At 36.9% G+C, this 20,704-nt stretch overlaps 2 protein-coding genes across 2 annotated transcripts; both read right to left on the bottom strand.

Annotated features, from left to right (window-relative positions):
* Nucleotides 1–7,287: 7,287 nt before the first annotated feature.
* Nucleotides 7,288–7,967, bottom strand: LOC141680054 (uncharacterized). The gene is made up of 2 exons (XM_074486382.1): nucleotides 7,637–7,967; nucleotides 7,288–7,373 (listed from the first exon to the last, which is right to left on the bottom strand). The coding sequence occupies exons 1-2, from the start codon at nucleotides 7,965–7,967 to the stop codon at nucleotides 7,288–7,290; spliced, it is 417 nt and encodes a 138-aa protein (XP_074342483.1).
* Nucleotides 7,968–10,833: 2,866 nt separating this feature from the next.
* LOC141680053 (uncharacterized) lies at nucleotides 10,834–11,343 on the bottom strand. Its single transcript, XM_074486381.1, has one exon. It carries the CDS (start codon nucleotides 11,341–11,343, stop codon nucleotides 10,834–10,836), a length of 510 nt encoding a protein of 169 aa, XP_074342482.1.
* Between the last annotated feature and the right edge of the window lie 9,361 nt (nucleotides 11,344–20,704).

Below are 20,704 nucleotides of genomic sequence, written 5' to 3'. Positions count from 1 at the left end.
CATGTATGTCTCACTCAAAGACCGTTATTATTCCGCTCATTCCGTTGAACCCTCATGCATAGTCCTACCACAAGTAACCGTGAATAATTTTGAAATCAAAAATCACAATATTAGCATGTTACCTAGGTTTGCTGGGGTATAGGGAGAGGATCCATATCTTTTCATTCCAGAATTTGAGGAAGTGTGTGCTTTACAAAAACTGCAACAACTTTGTGAAGACTCCATTAGGCTCCGACTTATTAACTTTACTTTAAAAGAAGAGGCTAAACAATGGTTGTATAGTCCACCCGTTAATTCTATTTCCACGTGGGAGGGATTTGCATCTATCTTTCTTAAAAAATATTTTCCAAACCAGCAGCCAGACAGACTTAGAAATGAAATCAACCAATTTCAACAAAATTGAAATGAGTCTTTTTGGAAGTATTTTTATAGATTTAAAAAGCTTTTATCTAAGTGTCCTCAACTTGGTATAGAAAAATGGAGACTTTGTAAAATTCTTTATGAAGCCTTAGACAGTCAAACCACTGCCTTGTTAACATCTATGTGCAAAGGTAAGTTTATGGATAAAAATAAGGAAGAAGCTTGACAATATTTTGAGGAGTTAGCTAAAAAAACAATATTGTGGGAGTAAACTAGGGAACCTAATTCAGAACCTGAAAGGTCTAAGGGCTTAAACGTAGTTGGTAATTCTATTGCAACTGAGGCTAAATTAGCTACACTCATCGTCTAGAAGTCTTAGAAACCAACAATGTATCTTCTCAATTGTCTATCTATGCCAACTATAGCTCTCCTAATTATGTAGTAGATAATTGTCCTGAAATTCAACAAGTCAATGCCATGTTTCAACCTAGTGTTACGAATGATTCTTATGTACCCACATACAATCTTGGTTGGAAAAATCACGCAAATTTCTCATGGAATCAAGGTCAATACAATCAGTATAATCAAAATTCTTAACCTGCTTTTTAAAAGCCCAATTATGGTCTATACCCAACTCAAAATTCCAACTCATAATACTCATGAGGAAGATAAGCTAACATCTGAGCCAAATCCTCTACTCTTGAATCTTAGTCTTCAACAATCTCCCAATCCAAATCCTGAAACTTCTGAAAATAAATCTAATGAGTCATCACCATCCAATAAACCACCTTCAAAACCCTACTTTGATTTGTCTAGTGAAAAAGTCTTTAAGCCGAAAGCTCCGTTTCCTCAAAGACTTATCTCAAACAAATAATCTGCTCAGTTAGATAAGATTTTGGAAGTCTTTAAGCAAGTCAAGATTAACATTCCTCTTTTAGATACAATTCAACAAGTTCCCTCTTATGCTAAGTGTCCAAAAGATTTGTGTAATCATAAAAGAACCACTCATGTTTCTAAGAAAACTTTCCTAACCTCTCATGTTAGTTCTATCTTGTCGAATTAAATCCATGTGAAGTATAAGGATCCTGGTTGTCCTACCATCTCTTGTGTCATAGGTAATACCTTAATTGATAAAGCTTTACTCGATTTAGGAGCTAGTGTGAATCTTCTTCCATTATTCGTCTATCAAGCCCTAGGTTTATGTGAACTTAAAAAGAGCAGTATCACTTATCAATTAGATGATCGTTCTGTTAAAACTCCAAAGGGTATAGTTGAAGATGTGTTGATTAAGATTGGTGATTTTGTCTTCCCATTGATTTCGTTATTCTAGAGACCGAACTAGTAAAAAAATCTCAAAAATTAAATTCTCATCATTTTAGGAAAGCATTTTCTTGCCACCTTTAATGCTTTGATTATTTGTAAATGGTTCGATGATACTCACATTTGGAAACATGTCGATAGATCTGAATATCTTTAATGTAGTAAATCAACCTAATGAGCTTTTTGAACAACATGTAGGAGTTAATTTGATAGATGAGGTTGTGTCTTGGTCGAATCTTGAGGATAATACAGTTGAGTCTTTTCTTGAGGATGCTATTTTGCATGAGTTTGAGAGTAATAAAAAATTTCATGAGTTATATAAGAATTTCATTTTTGATGAGATGTTTGAGGAATTGAATGCTATTTGTTATGAGCATGAAACCCAACCTGAGGATAGTTTTTTTTCATCATAAGATCATTCTTAAGACTTCTGTCGGTGAGCCACCCACACTTGATCCTATTTTTTCATTTTCCACTCTTAATCAGCCTTTGGTAGTTGATAATGAAACTCATGATGTTGTTATTTCCAGTAACAAAGTTCATAACTATAAATTTCAAGTCATTAATCTGCTTAAAAAAAGCGTCTAATTGATCTATGGACGATGTTAGTACTATGAGTTTTATTTTGATGCATGATCTAATCTCTCTAATTGATAATGTGTATTGATTGTGTTATGAAGATAATTTTTCCATGCTCTGGAATTAGTTATCATATGTTTTTGTATGTCTCCCATAATAAAGTATAGGTATGGGGAAGTAATTATGTGTGTGTGAGGGTGTGTGTGTGTTATAAGTAATTGTGATTCTCCGTCATGCCCTTATCAGGTATTCTCGTCCTTTTACTTTGTAATTTTTTTCTCATACATTGAGGACAATGCATAATTTAGGTATGGGGAGGGGTTTATTAGTACTTGAATAAAAAAATTCAAAAATATTGAAAAAAATGAAATGTCCAAAAAAATTAAAGATATTTTAGCTAAGTTGTTCATTCCACTCTTGTACTTTAATACTAGTTGGTGTTAGCAGTTTTTCAAAACTTATATATATATATAATACCTTGAGATGATTTGAACGTAGTTGAGTAAGGTTGTCTTCATGAAACTTATGTCGAACAAATTTTTTCTTAAGAGCCCAAGACGACACATTTGCACAAAGTCCTTGTAGAAAAGATTATTTAGGAAAGTTTTCGATATCTGAGACAGAGCCCACATGTTGAAACAATGGCGAATCAATTTTTTGCGGAAAAAAATAAAAAAAATGAATCGAAGAAAAAAAATGCTTGAATAAACTACTTCAATACTCAATATTTCTCATAAATAAAAAAGATTGAGATGATGAGAACAAGTAGTATAATTGACTAGTCTTGTTTTGTGGTCTTTGTTACTCGAGTAATTAAGTCTGTAGGGGTATTTCAAAATCTAGTGCCCTGAAACCATCTGGTTTGGGAGTCACTGGCCCAAAGCTCGCTACATGGGTAACATATAAAGCTTAAGAAAATGGATATTGCGTAGTCAGTTAAAAGAACTGCGAATTTTTGCTAGATACTTGTTTTGATAGAGATTGGGTCCGTTCAATATTGGTTAAAAAAAGCAAATGTACTTACTCAATTGATTCTTCAAAGACCTACTTTCATGACACATCTTGGAATTTTGTGTAAACGTTCAGATTCGATATAAGTAGATTGTTGATAACTACATCTTGGATATTATTAGAAGAGTCTTAAAGGCATGTATTTTCCTAAAAATTCTTGTGTTGACACCGATGAATGTTATTATAGATAGAGTTTGGACATTTACTAAAGTATTTCACCAATTTTATGGGTATATCTTCTTAAACCCTTGGGAGACAACACTCCTTTTGTAGAGATCGTCTATGATTTTAACGGGTTGGTAAACCTAAAATTTCCCATCCCGCCTCCGAAAAGCAGCATATGACTTTTCTTAGTTTGCATTTTTCTTTTTGATTTTTCTCGCGGACGAGCAAAAGATAGGTATGGGGGAATTTGATAGGTCCATTTGTCCACAAAACAAAAAGTACAAATATTTCACAGTACCCAAGAACTGTGTGAGGGAAAATCTAAGATTAATCATGACATTGGAAACCGATCTCGAGACTAAAAATGTGAAGACAGTTGATGATGAGGAAATGATCAAGATTTTGGGAAGATTCTTGCAGAATGCTGAAACCATATTGCGTAACACTCAATTTAACACTAAAGATGATAAGGATGGTGATGAGCACAAGAATGATTAGAAAAAACCTTATGGCCGAAATCCAAGTCAATTTACCAAGGCAACTGGCAGCAAAGTAGAAGAGAAGAAGCAGGATGAAAAGAAGAGGGATGATAGGAAGAGGGGAGAAGAAAACAGAAGAAGGAAAAAGGGAGGAGAAGAAGGTACCAAGAAACATGTCCGACAAATCCAAATCTTACAAACTCAAATCACCAAGCCTAGCCAAACACTATCTCAGCCAAACCTACCTCAAAAGCCAAAATACTTGTATAAACAAACTTCAAACACCCTACTCAAGATACCAATCAGATCAAGCCATATCACACTAAAGAAAATAAAAAACCTACCTTCATTCAAGCCTCCAACCATAACTCACTTCAAAATTATTGGAAGAAAATCAAGGAAAATACAAGCTGGCGTTGGGGTCATCTAGAACTGTTTCAATCAAACTGACTTTCTGCCCCTAAACATGTGCATCACATATGATGACTTTTTCCAACAAGTATCTGAAGAAATTGTCAAAGTCTGTGTTGTATCTTTAGCAAAAGTCAGAATCTACTACATGGATGGCTCCTTTATTTTGCTTAGCAGGACAGTAATGAAAACTTTTTCAATCACAGAATTGAAGAGGGTAATCAGCTTGATGAAGAATAAGGACACAAGTACAAGAATGTGGAAGGCTGTGATGTCTAAAAGGTTGAGGGAAAGGAATGAAAGACATGCAAGATTGAAGGATGAAAAGGAGGAAAGGGACATAAAATATGCCAAGGAGATAGAGATGTTTGAGCAGAGGTCAAATGAGCTCAAGGCGAGGGGGTTGAGTAGAATATTAAAGGATGGACATTTTCTGGACATACAAGTTGGCAGATTCTTAATATTCAGAGTTGGTTACCTAAATGGTTACTTCTTGGATGATTGGCTCAAGCTTGTAAAAGCTCTAAGAGGAACTGAAATAATAGAAGAACTCCAAGTGCTAGTAAATCTAAAGGACATCATTAGAAAACAACCATGCTATGAGAAATTCACTTGATGGATGTAACTATTGAATTTATGTAATCTTCAAATGTATAAAAATTGTATTTGTTAATCTGTCAGTTTTATGTAATTTTTTTTAACTTAGGGTTAATCTTGTTATAAGGCATGAATTTATAATAAGCAATCTTCTCACAAATTGGGGGAGATTATTGTGCAAGACATGCATGTATAATAACAATACTAAGTCACATTGATAACCCTGAGATTTAGTTGTTTGATAATATATTTTGTATTTTGAATTGTATTACTTGAGTCTATAAAAAGGTTAGAAGATTAGACTGGAGTATTTTTCTGTAAACAGATTCAAGCTAAGGAATAAACTCCGGAAGAAGATCAAACCATGATCATGCCTCAGAGAAAAGTGAAGAAGGTTGGAGTTGAATAAAACTGTTTTATAAAAATGTTCTAAGTCAAGATATCGACAAGTCACAGATCAAGCAATATCCAGAAGTCATTCGAGAAGTCCAGAATGACTTATCGAGAAGTCCAAAATGGCTTATAAAGAAGTCTCAAAGATATCTACAAGTCAAATAAAGATGTGAAGATTGGAGATATCGACAAGTCATTTTTACATTTCGAGAACTCATAGATATCGAAAAGTCAAATGAAGATGTGAAGAATTAGAGATATCAACAAGTTAAGTTCTCATTAGAGATCTCAGAGATATCGACAAGTCAAAATGTATATAAAAATCTCATAGACCTCGACAAGTCAATTCTACATGTAGAGATCTCAGACATCTCGACAAGTCATTTCCCATGCAAAGATCAAGAGACCTCGATAAGTCAGTTATACCTATACAGAACTCAGAGATCTCGATAAGTCATTATATTTATCGAGATGTCACTTCTCTATAGAAGAAACTAGAGATCTCGGTATGCCTCTCAAATAAAGAATGCAAAAAATTCAAGATTCAAAATTATCAATAAACGATCTATCAACTAGATTGAAAAGTCTACAAAGTAGTTGGAGAGAATACAAGATCAAGGTCCAAGATTAACTGGATAAAGGATGGTCACAGACCTGCAAGATTCCGCACAGATTTGCTAAGCTAGAAATGGAAATATAAACAGGTTGCTTTCAAAAAGAGTTTAGTACATTTTAGTGCAAGTCTTGTAAACTCGTGCTGCTAGTGTATAAAGCAAGCACTGGTCCTTAGTTTAGGAGTAACAAACAGATTCATATTTTCTTGTATTCTCTCAAGGAAGAAGCCGAGTTCTTATATTTTTAAGAACACAGAATTTGTATCAAGACAAACTTAATTAATAGAAATTAAATGAGTTTTGAAATATTGTGCTTGTGATTTTATTTCTGTTGAACACAATATATTTACAAATCCTAAACTGCTTTGTTCAACTAATATCCAAACTTTTAAAAAAGTTAAAAATCAAAACAAATATATTCACCCCCTATGTGTTGTACTCAATATCTAACATTAGATGTCTGGATCTGTTCCCGAGGCTGCTCGCCAGCACTCTGGGTCCGGCTCTAAGGACTCCGGCTTTAAAAGCAAAGCTCATTCAGCAAGCCCCACCTCCAAGGAACCCCTCTATAGGAAGATTCGGGAGCCGGTGTCAGGGAGGAGTGACTCTTCTTCTGAGTCCGGTTCAGATGAAGATGACGATGACAATGAGGAGGAACATGAGGTCATTCAGGGAGCAGGCAATAAGGAGGAGGAGGATTCTTCAGATGACTGATTATGATGGCCTTACATGGCTTTAGACTCCACTTGTGGTCTTTCCATTCATAATTTTATTTATTAGCAGTCTTTTTTGGACTTTGCACTTTATGGTTTGTAACCTAACTGTCCCTTGGGACCGATTTGTGATCCTTCGGGATCTTATATATTTTTATGCATCGTTAGTTCGATTCTATACTTGTATTTTATTTTTGGCATTTGGTCCTTTGGGAATTGCATTCATTAGATGCCTGTACTTAAATTTTGATAGACAAGATGATAGAAATAAAATTTCTTAAATAAATAATATTTTTGGAAAAATGGTTTAACCCTTACATACAATGATATCATCGACCTTATTTCTATATCTACTATTAAGTATTAGGAATATGTACTGAGCGTCCTAAACATAATAATATTTAGGTTTGAAGCGTGCCAAGTGCGAGGCACTTTGTCACTGTTCAAGGTTTTTAACTTGTAGGATCCTCGTCCTAATGTCTTCTTGACCTTATAATGCCTTTTCCAGTTAGGGGCTAGCTTTCCTCTCTCCCTGACTCCTGATGCCTCAATCCTCTTCCTTAAGACCAAGTCTTCTTGATGTAAGAACCTTTTCTTAACCCTTCTATTGTAATAGAGCGAGGCTCTCCATCAAGGATAATCTGGTTAGCAACTCCCGCCTGCCTGTTTGCCTATGGATGTCCAACCGAAGTGAAGCTTTATGTTGTTATTATTACAGTACTCCGTGAACTCTGTATTATCAAAAAAAATCCTATTATCCGTGACAAGGATACATGGGATTCCAAACATATATATCATATTCTCCCACAAGAATTAGGAAATCTTCTGAGTGGTTATCTTGGAAAGTGCCTTCGCCTCAATCCACTTTGTGAAGTAGTCTATGACTACCACGATGAACTTCCTATGTCCTAATGCTACTAGACACGGATAAAAAGTGATGGGTGTTCTGATAAATGTAAGCCTCTCTAGGGGCTCTCATACTATAGTAGCATACCTCTGACATCTGTCACATTTTTTATATAAGCATTTGCATCCGCAAACATTGTTGGCATGTAGAATCTCAATCGAGTTATCTTGTGAGAAAGGGCCCTGCCCCCCAAGTGTTGTCCACAAATACCTTCTTGGGATTCTTTAAGCACCTCTTCAGCTTCAAGGGGTCTCAGGCACTTCAAATATGGAATGACGAAAGACCTTTTGTACATGAGGCCTTCAATTAAAGAATATCTCAATGCTCTCACTGATAACTGGCGTACCTCCTGGGCATCATCGGGGAGCCATCCGGTCATAAGGTGAGTCTTGATTGGATCAATCCAACAACTCGTCATACCAATTGGTGCTACCAAATTTATGACATGTATGGTAGAGGTCTTTGGGACTTGAAAGTGGATAATTCTCGGGTATCCTCGATTTCAGATTAGGCGAACTTAGATAGGGCATCGATCGTGGTGTTCTCCTCTCTCGGAACATGTTCAGCGTACCATTCATCAAATTGAGTCTATAATTCTTTCACGACTCTTAGGTACTTGGCCAATGTGTCATCCTTGGCCTCAAACTCTTCGTTAACTTGAGCAATAACAAGTCTTGAGTCTCAACAAACTTTAAGATTCTTGGCCCTCACAGCTCCAGCCTAAGCCAGCTATCAAAGCTTTATATTCTGCTTCGTTGTTCATGGTTAGGAAGTTTAACTTCAAAGAATCCTCTGATTGAACCCTTTGGGGCTTGAAATACTAGGCCTGCACCACTAGATTGTTTTGGACACTCTGTCAAAATGGAGAACCCAATATTCTTTCAGAGTCAAATCTTCATCTTTCTCTTCTCCCTCGGGGGTTACTATTTCTTAGCCCTCAACTTCTTCATCATTAATGGTGTATTCGACCACGAAGTCTGCTAAGTCCTGAGTCTTGATGGTTGTTCGAGGCTTATAATTGATGTCAAATTATCCTAACTCAATTTCCCACTTAATGAGCCTTCCAGTGGCTGATGAGCCTTCCAGTGGCTTTTGGGCTATATAGGATATTCCTCAAAGGTTGGTCCATCAGGACTTCGATCTTGTGGGCCTGGAGTATGGTCACAATTTTCTTGAGGCTATTATCAATGCAAATGCAAACTTTTTAGTGACGGAGTAGTTCAGCTCAGCTCCATGGAGCACCTTGCTCATACAATAGATAGGTTTCTAAACCTTCTTTTCATCCTTTACTAGGACGGTGGTCAATGTTTGCTCTGAGACCGCGAGATACAAGTAAAGGATATCCTCCGGACTAGGTTTGGCCAATAATGGGGCTTCAATCATGTATTTTTTTAGTTTCTCAAAGGCCTATTGGCTCTCAACTGTCCACTCAAAGTTCTTCACCTTCTTCAAGATTTTGAAAAAGGGTAGACATTTATCTCCGGACTTGGTGATAAACCTCCCTAGAGTGGTAATTCTTCCAATCAAATTCTGAACATCCTTTATGGTGTGTGGTGGCTCCATATGTAGGATGTCTTTGATCTTGTCAGAATTGGCTTCGATTTCTATTTTCGAGACCATATGACCTAAAAATTTTCCAAACCCAATGCCAAAGGCACACTTGGCAGGGTTTAACATGATCTTGTGGTGCCTCAACACTTTGAATGCCTCGCTGAGGTGATTAATATAATTGGTCTTGGCTAGGATTTTGACTAACATTTCATCAACATAGACCTCCATGGTCCTTGCAATTATATGGGCGAATATTTTATTCACCAATCTCTGATAAGTAGCTCATGCATTCTTAAGTCCAAAATCTATAACAAGATAACAGAAGACACCAAAGTCGGTTATGAAAGATATCTTGAGGGTGTCGTTTTTATACATTTTGATCTGATTATAACTGCTAAAGCCATCCATGAAGCTCAACATCTCGTGCCCAGTAATGGCATCGATTAGGGTATCAATCCTAGGTAGGGGATAGTAGTCCTTTGGGCATGTATCTTTTAGATCAGTGAAGTTGATTCACATCCTCCACTTTCCATTAGCTTTCTTGACCATCACGGGATTAGCCAACCACTCGTAGAATTGCACTTCCTCAATAATCCAGCTTCTAGGAGTTTCTCGACCTCCTGTTTTCTGGCGTGCAGCCTATCAGGGGCATAAGTTCTCTTCTTCTGCTTGATATCCTTTTAAGTTGGATCGACATTCAACTTGTGAGTTATAAGGTCAGGGTCAATTCCATTCATGTCAGTTGTTGTCCAAGCAAGTACATCATTATTCTCTTACAATAATGTAGTCAGTTAGCCCTTCAAGGGCTTATCTAGGGATGCTCCAATATATGTGACCTTATCCGGGTCTAACGGGTTTAAAGTAATCGGGACCAATTCCTCAGCTATCTTCTCCAGAAGTTCTTCATTCTCACGGACATCCATCAAGAAACGCATTCACCCCCCCTCTGTGTTACATTTTGTTACATTCAATATCTAACATACACCTTGATGGTGGACATCTTAAACTTTCTCGAGATGTGGGCGTTCATAATCTCTTCAGTGAATGGAGGGTTTGGATCATTAGGATCTCCTAAGAGCATCAAGTCATTCAGGTATGCCCTTGGGGGGACAACCCTTTGCCTTGGTGTTAGACCTTCTAAGTCTATAACGAGAAGAAAATCCCTCAGTCTTGCTGCATGTTGGGGTCTTGGTGTCTGATGCATCTCCACATCACACTTCAACCTTTGGATCTCAACTTTATGAGCCCTAATCCTCTCTTGTAGATCTTGGGGAATCATCCTAGCTTTCATGAGCCTTTACACCTCGTCGTTTATTATCTTGTTTCTCTCTGCTGCAAACTTCCTTCATTTTTGCTGAACAGGTGTGTAGCTGGGATCAACATTTAGTTTGTGCGTGATGACAGTTGGATCTATTTCTTTTATATCATCGTGCTCCCATACAAAATCATCCAATCTCGTGGTTAGGAAATTCATCAAATTAGCTTCAATTATTGGGGAAAGGTCTTCTCCTATTAACACCTTCTTGTCTCCCGTCTTCAAGTCGACTTCAGCTAACTGTTATGGTCCGATAATCGTAGCTACAGGCGTCTCATTTCTATGGTGTTGAACAGTTAGCTTCAGACATGTCATGTAGCACTCCCATGCAATATTTTGATCTCCTCGTATTTATTGAGCTCCCCATGGTGTTGAGAATTTCAGCACTTGGTGATATGTTGATGGTACCGTTTTCAAGTTATGAATCCAAGGCCTTCCCATGATTATGTTGTATATCAAGTCGACATCTATTATACAGAATCTCCAATAGGTTGACCCCTTGCGCGTACGTTGGCAATGTGATTTCTCCCAATGTGCGCTTTGTTTCACCACTAAACCCTACTAGTGTTGTCGATTTTTTGATCATGTCACTTTCTGCTAATCCCATTTGTGTTAGAGTTCTAAGCATCATGATATTGGCGGCGCTCCCATTGTCCACCAATATTCTTTTGATTAAGCAATTTCCCACAGGTAGTGAGATGACTAGTCCGTCTTGTTGCGGTTCACGTATGTTCCTCTTGTCTGACTCGTCAAACATTAAAGATGGCAAACTATCATTACCAACTCCCACTTGTGTAACTCGTATGTCTGTTTCTCTGTATGCTCTTTTAGCTTGTGAATATGTTGATTCACATACCTCTGATCCACCCGCAATGAAGTTAATCATTTTGTGATGTGGTAAAGGAGGTGGTTGTCTTACTGGTGTCATGTTTTCCCTTCTAGGTGATACTTCCTACCTGATATAAGCCATTTTATTTGACGTCATGAACTCTTTGAGATATCCTTTCTTGGTTAGAAATTGTAGTTCTTTCCGCAAAGCCACGCAGTCATAGGCCTTATGTCCGTAGTCTTCATGATACTCGTACCATAGTTTGAAATCTGGGTTTGCTTTAGGCTTGTTGCTCTTCACTGACCATTTGACTATACCTCCCAACTTGGTGAACTCCTTCATCATGGTTGAAGGTGTTATCGTGAAGCCATAGTTGTCATAAGTTGGTGGCAGGTTAGGGTCCTTCCTCCAGTCACTGCGTTCCTCCCTTTTTCACTCATTAGATTCTCGTGTAGAGTTAACATAGACTTCATCCCTGACAGGTCTTGTATACGGCTTGTATTCCCTAGATCTTGGTGTCGTAATCTTTCTCGATGATTTGTAATACTTTTCATCATCTTCCATTATGTCTTCTTCTAGTCTCATTTGTGTCATAGCTTTGGCTTGCACGTCATCCATCATTCTATAAGGGTATTTTGTCAGCTCTTTATACAACGGAGATTCCTGTTCTAACCCCCTTCTGAATGCTTCAATAGCCTAGGGACATCACAATTAGTGATAGTCATTTTTTCTCTGTTGAATCGTGTCAAGTAATCACGCAATGGCTCCCTATTTCGTTGGACGATTTTATATAAATTGCTGGTGATTTTTTTGAATAATCGACTGCTAGCAAATTGCATGTTAAACGCGTCTACCAAATCGGCAAATGTCTTGATGCTCCCATGTGGGAGGTTCACAAACCATTGTAAAGTTGGTCCTGACAATGTAGAACTAAAACATTTGCACATACAAGCTTCCTTCAAATCACGCGTAATTGGTACCGTAAATATTTGTTGCTTATATTATGCAATGTGTTCCAAGGGATCACTAGTTCCATCATATGGTCTCATTTGTGGCAACATGAAATGTTTTGGTATTTCTACCGAAGCAATGCTGTCATGGAAAACCGAATCAGCATAGCTCGTTGGGGTCGCCTTCTCTAACGATTTCGGAATGCCATGAATTCTTTCAATCAAATCTCTCACTTCTTGTATTTATCTTTTGAATTCTTCTGCAATTTGATTCCGGGATCTTGTACTTCTATGACGTGACCTTCTTCTCTCAGTATCTCCTTGTTGATCGTCACGATCTTCGTATCGTTGCTTGTCACGTTTCTTTTCCATGTCGTCATCGTTGTTTGGCACATCCTTCATGTCTTCAATATCAATAATATCATCTGCCCCATTTGTTGGCCCTTCATGTTGGTCGTATTCGTCTGTGTCATCCATGTCCAAACGCCCGATCACGTTTGGGATAGTCTTCTTCGTCGCCGTCTTCTTCGTCGCAGTCTTAGTTCTTGATTTGGCCGTAGTCAGCTCTTTCTTCAATGTTTCATTTTCAGAACGCATCTTCTCCATTTCGTCTTGTAGTCGTTTCAATGTCGCTGCCATTTTCTTATTGTTTTCATCCTCAGACCCTTGATTCGTAATTCGTTCCTCCAAGCCATCACCCGCCATCGTAGTGCAACAATCAAATCCTTAGCAAGTTTCCCATAGATGGCGCCAATTGTTTTTACCAAACAATGAGAGGTTAAATGTTAAGGCTATGATTGCGGATATACGTAAATAAGAACAAAATAAATACGTTTGACATGAGGAATTGGTGACGCGAAAAACCCGATAACGGGAAAAAACCGCGGGTGGGATTGTGTACCCAAACTAAAACGTAATTCACTAAATGGATAATAGAAATTACAAAAGATTCATCTAACATAAATGATCTATTACAAGTATCATGGCTAATGTTCTTACATTTGTTTGTAAGTCTCGGTTTTGGGTATTATGTGTATGTTCTTTTGTTTTCTTCCTTAGTGAACTCGAGTTGTAGTTGAAACTTGAACCTTATTGCTGTGTTTTTCGGTTATTTGAGTTGTCCCCGTTTTCTTCCTCCACCCTTAGCTTTATCTCTTAGGCTGTTCCTCTTTTTTCTCCCCCTCTCCACTTATCTCTCCATTTTGAATTGTAAGTGAATTGTGTTGATAGTTCAATAATAATCCCTATAAATCCGGCGTTTAAAAGACCAAGTCATACTTCCATTAGTTGATCTTCATGTCATCTTCCTCTAAGACGTTTGCTCATCCTTCCTATTCCGACTTGCTTGCAGTGTTGTCTGATCTTTGATCACATCTTGACATCAACGAAAATGTAGGCTTAATAATATCCCCAAATTTTGTTGATTAATTTATTTAATTAACAAAATCTACAACTGAATCTTTTAATGTATATCTGTGATATGCAGTGTATATTGTGTGTGATAATGATTCACCCCTTCTAGGTTAGCGTATGAATAGCTTAGTGATGTACATGCACTGGCTACTCATTTATCAAGAAAACCATTTCGTTATCCCAGGATGAACTCTTCATTTATCCCTATATATTCTCTTCATCCAATTCATATATAATCATTTCTCTTTTTTGATATTCACTTAACTCTCTCTCTTTCTTCAAATATGGCCAAAAAACATAGAAAAAGTTATAATAGTCGTAATGATGAAAACACCCACTCTTTTCCCAATCCTTCCGATTGGATTGCTACCAACCTGCTAGACTCAATAGACAATCGCCAAAGTGATATTAAAACTGGGAGATTTGAAGAGGCCAAGATGTTATTTCAATCCAATGTTGTTGCCATTGTCCCGGACGCCACTGTTCGTGCTGATCCCTTTAAAAAAGGCTGGGTATTTTTCTATTATTACCCCTTTGATGCTGGACTCACTTTCCCTTTTTCCAAGTTTGTTGTTGGCATGTTAAGCACTCTGAAAGTGTCCCCTGGACAATTGATGCCCTTTGCGTGGAGAGTTCTTGCATGCTTGGATTCTATTGAGGAAAAACACAAGCTGTGTATTGATGTTGAAGTCGTGAAACAATCTTATAGTTTAAAGAAATTCAGTGGATGCACGGTTGGGTTCACTAATAAGGACACCGATGATCCATTAATCCTCAATAATGATACAGTCAATGACCGAAACTGAAAAAAAGAATACTTTTTTTGTTGAAAAGGCATCTTTGGGAGACGATGTTGATTACCTGTTGGAGCGTTGGAGCAATACCGGTAACCCTCTCAATCTTTATCATTGTAATCATCTTATGTATATTCTCCATATAATAGATCTATTACTTTTAGTGTCGCTTACATTTAACTCTGCCTTGCAAATCATTTGTTTATCAGCATGCATGCCCTTTCTGAACAATATTCCACTTGTCTCTATTTGTCTTGACATTTATTCATGTTATTGCACTCCGTGTTGACTTGATGTTTTTTTTCTATTCTTGTCTCTACAATTGTCGTGTTGTTAATTATTCTTCGTACTTGTAGATAGTGATTTTGATTTTGATGAGGATAACACCAAGGCTAAATCTACAGTTGATAAGATCCGTGCTTTACCCATCGTAGAGAGATTGTGGCCAAACTGTTTGGGCAAGCCCATTCGTAATGTTGGTCAAGTTAACATTGAGGACTTTGCTTCTGATCTGAAGAAATCGCAATCGCGTTATAAGGCTACAGCTTTTAAGAAATCTGTGCGGAAATCTGCTGTAAACAGGACTCAGAGTAAGCAACTTTCAATCTCTATAACCCAACAATCCTATTCTGCCTTGAGTCTGTCATCTGAGTCCCAGGATAGCCCCAAGAGTGTCAAAGATGCTGAGATGAGTTCCGGATGAATTTATTTTAAAGATATACATCGAACATTCTCTTTTTCGACTTATTTCCTTTTTTCTTTCTGTTTGTCTCTTATTATATTGACATGGATCAAACCCGTCTTCCTTATTATAGAGTTTAAGCCTCTAGTAATTAAGCCTTTGATCATTTCTAGCAAAGACCTCTTTGCTAAAAGAGCCCATGATGACAAATCCACTAAAACTGATTCCTCTAAAGCCCCCATGATGTTGAGTCCCATTAGCAGCCTAGTTTCCAAAAATATCAGAATTGACCCATCTGTTACAAACAATAAACCTGAGGTTACTGTTCCCTTAGCTTTCCAGAATTATGATAGGTCTGTTGATCCCTCCACTTTTGCTCATCTGCTTGGTGACATGTTACTTCCCCAATCCATGGAGGCCCTGTTAGCTAAACCTGTTGCTTCAATTTTGAATGATGTTGCTGGATATTCCTTCCATGTAATTAGTGCCTCAATTTGTTTTATCATTATGTATTTTTTATTCGTTGCCACTTTTCCTTACATAATATATTTCTTTGTGTCATAGACCCTCCAAAGCATTATGGTGGCTCGGGAGTTTTATGAGCATGAGATGAAGAGGCTCAAAGAAGTAGAAGATGAGCATAAGAAGTGTGCAGAGAAGATTCGAGCAGTTGAGGATTTGGCGTTCAACAATTTGAAAGTTATAAAAGACGTTCAGAATGAGTTGGAAGAATTTGCTTCCAAAGTGCAGTCGTCAGAGAAAGATATGCGTGATGAGGCAGAAAAGGTCGTGCACCAGCAAATTATGCAAACTTGCATGGACATGATGCTTGAATATCATCGGGGTGAGTGGAGCTCGTAGGATGTTTCCGAGACCGTCAAGATTTATAATGAAACTTTCCCCGATGATGCCTTCCTTATGGATGAGTTCAATGATGATGAAGCAAAGTCCCCACGAGATGATGCTCCTGAAGATAAGTGACAGGATCCTCGTCCCATGACTTTAATTTAAGCATTTTAAGAATTTATCTACGTTTAAATTTTGAACCTGTTCCTTCATTGTTTTGATGTTACTTTTGCAGTACTCTCATCCCTGTTTCTCTTTTAAACGGGGGATCTTGGTTTAATTTGCTGAATATTTGCCGTAATCTATTATCTTTGAATCATACTTTTTCCGTCTTCGTACTTGATCATCTTTTGATCATATTGCTTAGTTAAATTATATTGTGTCAACTGTAGTTATTATTTTTGTAAGAGGTCATATATCTTTGATAATATTCTGTAGGCACTCGAACGTCATATAATTATTAATTTATGAAATTTGTCCAAACAATTCTTTAGAAAAGAAAATTGTTTAGACTTGTCTTAAAGTAAGACTTCTTACTTGTTGACGTACATTTTTTCCAAGTATGCTTTCATTTTAAATGTAACTGTAATTGTGAATGTACTTAGTTGTATTTTATTATCGAAGTATTTTATTTTATCGTTAATATATTTTGTCTTGTCGTCAAAGTACGTTATTTCATTGTCATACGTTGGTGCATGCACTCGTAGGGTGGTTAAAAGCCTTATTCCCTCTTGAAACTCACCAAGTAGTTATATAAATACATAGAACGTTATGAATACATGTAAATATTATCATCATCGTAATCAATGTCATTGTACTTTTTCGTCAACTACATTCGTTAAGTGTATATTGCACTCGTGAAGTAACAATATTGTAGTTGGGTGATCAACCCTTTTATGACTTTTAACATACATTAACATACGGTAATATTGTAAGGACTTATAAGGTAGGATTGCATAATTGAATTAAATGAACAAGCATAATCTTATGTATAATAATGCAATTCACAAATTAAATTGATAACTTGAAAGCATAATTTCACTACACAATAACGTAGCTCATGACATGTAGAACATGGAATCAATCTTCCATAAACAAGTCATCCAAAGCAAATAATGACAAATAGCAAGCAATGGCATGCCAAACATCAACAATTTCCAACAACTAACTATGCCCTTATTGACTTATTAATCAATGACTTCTAAGAACAGAAACTTTAAAAGATGAGATAGAAAACTTTACACGTGATAAAGTTTTAGATAAAAAGTGTTCCATCTTTTCGTTACTTGTGTTCCCTCCGTGCTCGATAATCAGTAAGCCCCACGTCCAATGACGGGATCAATAAAGTAGGGGCATTCCCAAGTGTCAGCGAATTTCCCTGCCGTCACGTCCATAGTGTTTTGGAACGTTTTTCTCAATAATATGTCACCAACATGGAAAGTTCTTATATGTGTTGGATTTTAATCCCAGCGGAAGCATGGCAAAACACTTTTACACATATAAAATCCAAATAAAAGCATATAAATCGTGATTAAAACATATGAATCGATTACTAACCTTTAATAGCGATCCAAAAGCAACGATCGGAGATCCTTAGCAGCTGCTCCTCAAACGTGAAGCACTCCACCGGTATCCTCCAAGAAAACGATGCTAAGGAGGAGGAGGAGGTGGAGAGAATTAGGTTTTTCTAAAAAAATTGGGTTGGAATAAAAATAGGGTTTATAATAGTATATTTATAGGCAAAATTTTCAGCTGAAATTTTCCCATAAAATATTATTATTATTAACCCTTTATTATTCACATTAATAATTAAAACATCTTTTAATTATTAATCCTTTTTCTAAACACTTTAGAAATAATTCTCTCTCTTGATTTAATTTCCAAAAATTAAATTCTTAATTAATAATATTAAGAACTTTTCTCAATTAATTTATAATCAATTAAATCTCATTTAATCAATTATTAAATTTTCCAATTAATTATTTATTTCATAAATAAATAATTATTAGCCATTATTAATTAATTCCTCCACCATTAAATCATTCTCTTTTATGGTGTGACCCTGTAGGTTCAATATTAAGCCGGTAGTAGAAATAAATAATAATAAAACTATTTTATCATTATTTATATAAATTCTCTAATTTATTAAATATGATTAATCAATTAATCATATTTATTCTACATCGTGAGGGATACTTCTCAGCATATCGCGACTATCCGGATAATACGAATTCACTGCTTAGAATACCAAGAACCTATTCAGTGAATAGTTACCGTACAATTAACTCCTTCTACCCTCCAATATCCTGATTAAATACAAGGCATGGATCTTGTGTCAAGCCTATCTAATTTAATCATTTGCTTTTCCATTTACTATGCTCAGTTCTATGTAAATTAGAAACTCCTTTCTAATTTCATTCACTCTGGCCAGAGATTCCTGAACTAGCATAAGTGGATCAGCCTTGAACATTCTCTTCCTTCACTGGAAGGGGTAGATCCTTTATTGATCATACACTATCTTCGTGTACAAATTCCTATACCCAGTAGAGCCCTAATAATTGTCCCTGGAGACTAAGAACTAAACCAAAGCATAGTTTAGTGTACACAAGATGACTATGATGACCTCAAGTCTAAGGATACTTGTACAACTATCACTATGTGAACAACTGCTGACACGTGAGTGAACTCCATCAGTTGTTCAGCTGTGCGAGTCATGTTTAGTGAACTTATTCTATAATAAGCACCTACATACTAGCTATAGTGTCACCACACAAATATCTATGAGAACAGACATCCTTCATAATGAAGCAAGCATAGTATATACCGATCTTTGTGGATTATTAATTACCAGTTAGTAATCCTATGACCAGGAACTATTTAAGTTTAGAGTTATCATCTTTTAGGTCTCACTATTATGATCTCATCATAATCCATAAAAAGCTTTACTCTAAACTATGGTATATCTTATTTAAACACTTAAATAGATAGAGCCCGTAATAAAAACAAAACAAGTTTTTTATTAATATCAATGAAATCAAAACAGATTACATAAAAAGTTATTCCTAAATCCTCATACATGATTGGACTTAGGACATATCTCTTTCAATCTCCCACTTGTACTAAAGCCAATCACTTTGGTATCTAATACCCATCCTGTCTTTATGACGATCAAAGTGACTCTGAGAAAGTGGCTTTGTGAGTGGGTCTGCTACGTTATTATGTGTGTCAACTCTCCCGACGTTGACATCTCCTCTTTCAACAATCTCCCTAATCAGATGAAAGCGTCGCAGGACATGTTTGGAATTTTTATGAGACCTAGGTTCCTTGGCTTGTGCTATTGGTGCGTTGTTATCACAATACAACACAATAGGCTCTTCAACGCTAGGAACAACTCCCAATTCAGAAACAAATTTCCTCATCCAAACAGCTTCTTTTGCAGCCTCACTTGCAGCTATATATTCTGCTTCCGCTGGGGAGTCAGCCGTTGTCGACTGTTTGGAACTCTTCCAACTTATCGCACCACCATTTAGAGTAAACACCTACCCTGACAAGGATTTGCTATCACTCTCTGATTGAAAACTAGAGTCAGTATAACCCTCTATTTTTAAATCAGATTCACCGCCAAAAACAAGAAAAATGTCCTGAGTCCTTCGCAAGTACTTAAGGATGTTTTTCATTGCTTTCCAGTGGTCTTCACCTGGATTGGACTGATATCTGCTCGTCACACTAATTGAATAAGCAACATCAAGCCTTGTACACAACATCGCGTACATGATAGATCCTATTGCTGAAGCATAAGGAATCTTACTCATACGCTCTCTTTCCTCAGGTGTCTTAAGAGACATTTTTTCAGAAAGGGACACTCCATGACTCATCGGTATGAGACCTCTTTTGGAGTTTTCCATGCTAAACCTTTTAAGCACTTTCTGGATGTATGTACCCTGGGTAAGACCTATCATTCTTCTAGATCTATCTCTATAGATCTTTATACCGAGAATGTAGGATGCTTCTCCCAAGTCCTTCATGGTGAAGTTCTTTAATAGCCATACTTTGACTGATTGCAGCATCGGTATATCATTTCCTATAAGAAGTATGTCATCCACATACAATACAAGAAATATTACCGCGCTCCCACTAACCTTCTTGTAGACACATGGTTCATCTATGTTTTTGATAAAATCAAACTCTTTGATTGTCTCATCAAAACGGGTGTTCCATCTACGAGAAGCTTGCCTTAAACCATATATGGTTCACAGGAGCTTACACACTAGGTGTTCATTTCCCTTGGAAAGAAAACCTTCTGGCTGTGTCATATACACTTCCTCCTCAAGTTCCCCATTGAGGAAGGCCGTTTTCACGTCCATTTGCCAGATCTCATAGTCGTAGTAAGCAGCAATCGCAAGCAAAATCCAAATTGATTTTAACAGGGCTACAAGCGAATAGGTTTCATCAAAGTCAATCCCTTGTCTTTGATTAAATCTTTTTGCCACTAGCCTAGCCTTATAGGTCTCCACCTGGCCATCTGCTCCAATCTTTCTCTTATATACCCACTTGCACCCAATAGGCTTAACACCTTCAGGCGCTTCAACCAGAGTCCATACTTGGTTGGTATACATAGATTCCATTTCGAATTTCATGGCACTTTGCCATTTCTCTGAGTCAACACTACTCGTAGCCTCATTGTAGGTCTAAGGGTCGTCTTCATCAATGATTGACAACTCATTGTCATTCTCAATGACAAGGCCATAATACCTCTCAGGTTGGCGAGACACTCT

Source organism: Apium graveolens, chromosome 8, assembly GCF_009905375.1.
Source record: "Apium graveolens cultivar Ventura chromosome 8, ASM990537v1, whole genome shotgun sequence".
NCBI classification, from domain to species: Eukaryota; Viridiplantae; Streptophyta; class Magnoliopsida; order Apiales; family Apiaceae; genus Apium; species Apium graveolens.
This window is presented reverse-complemented; position numbering and strand designations above follow the sequence as displayed.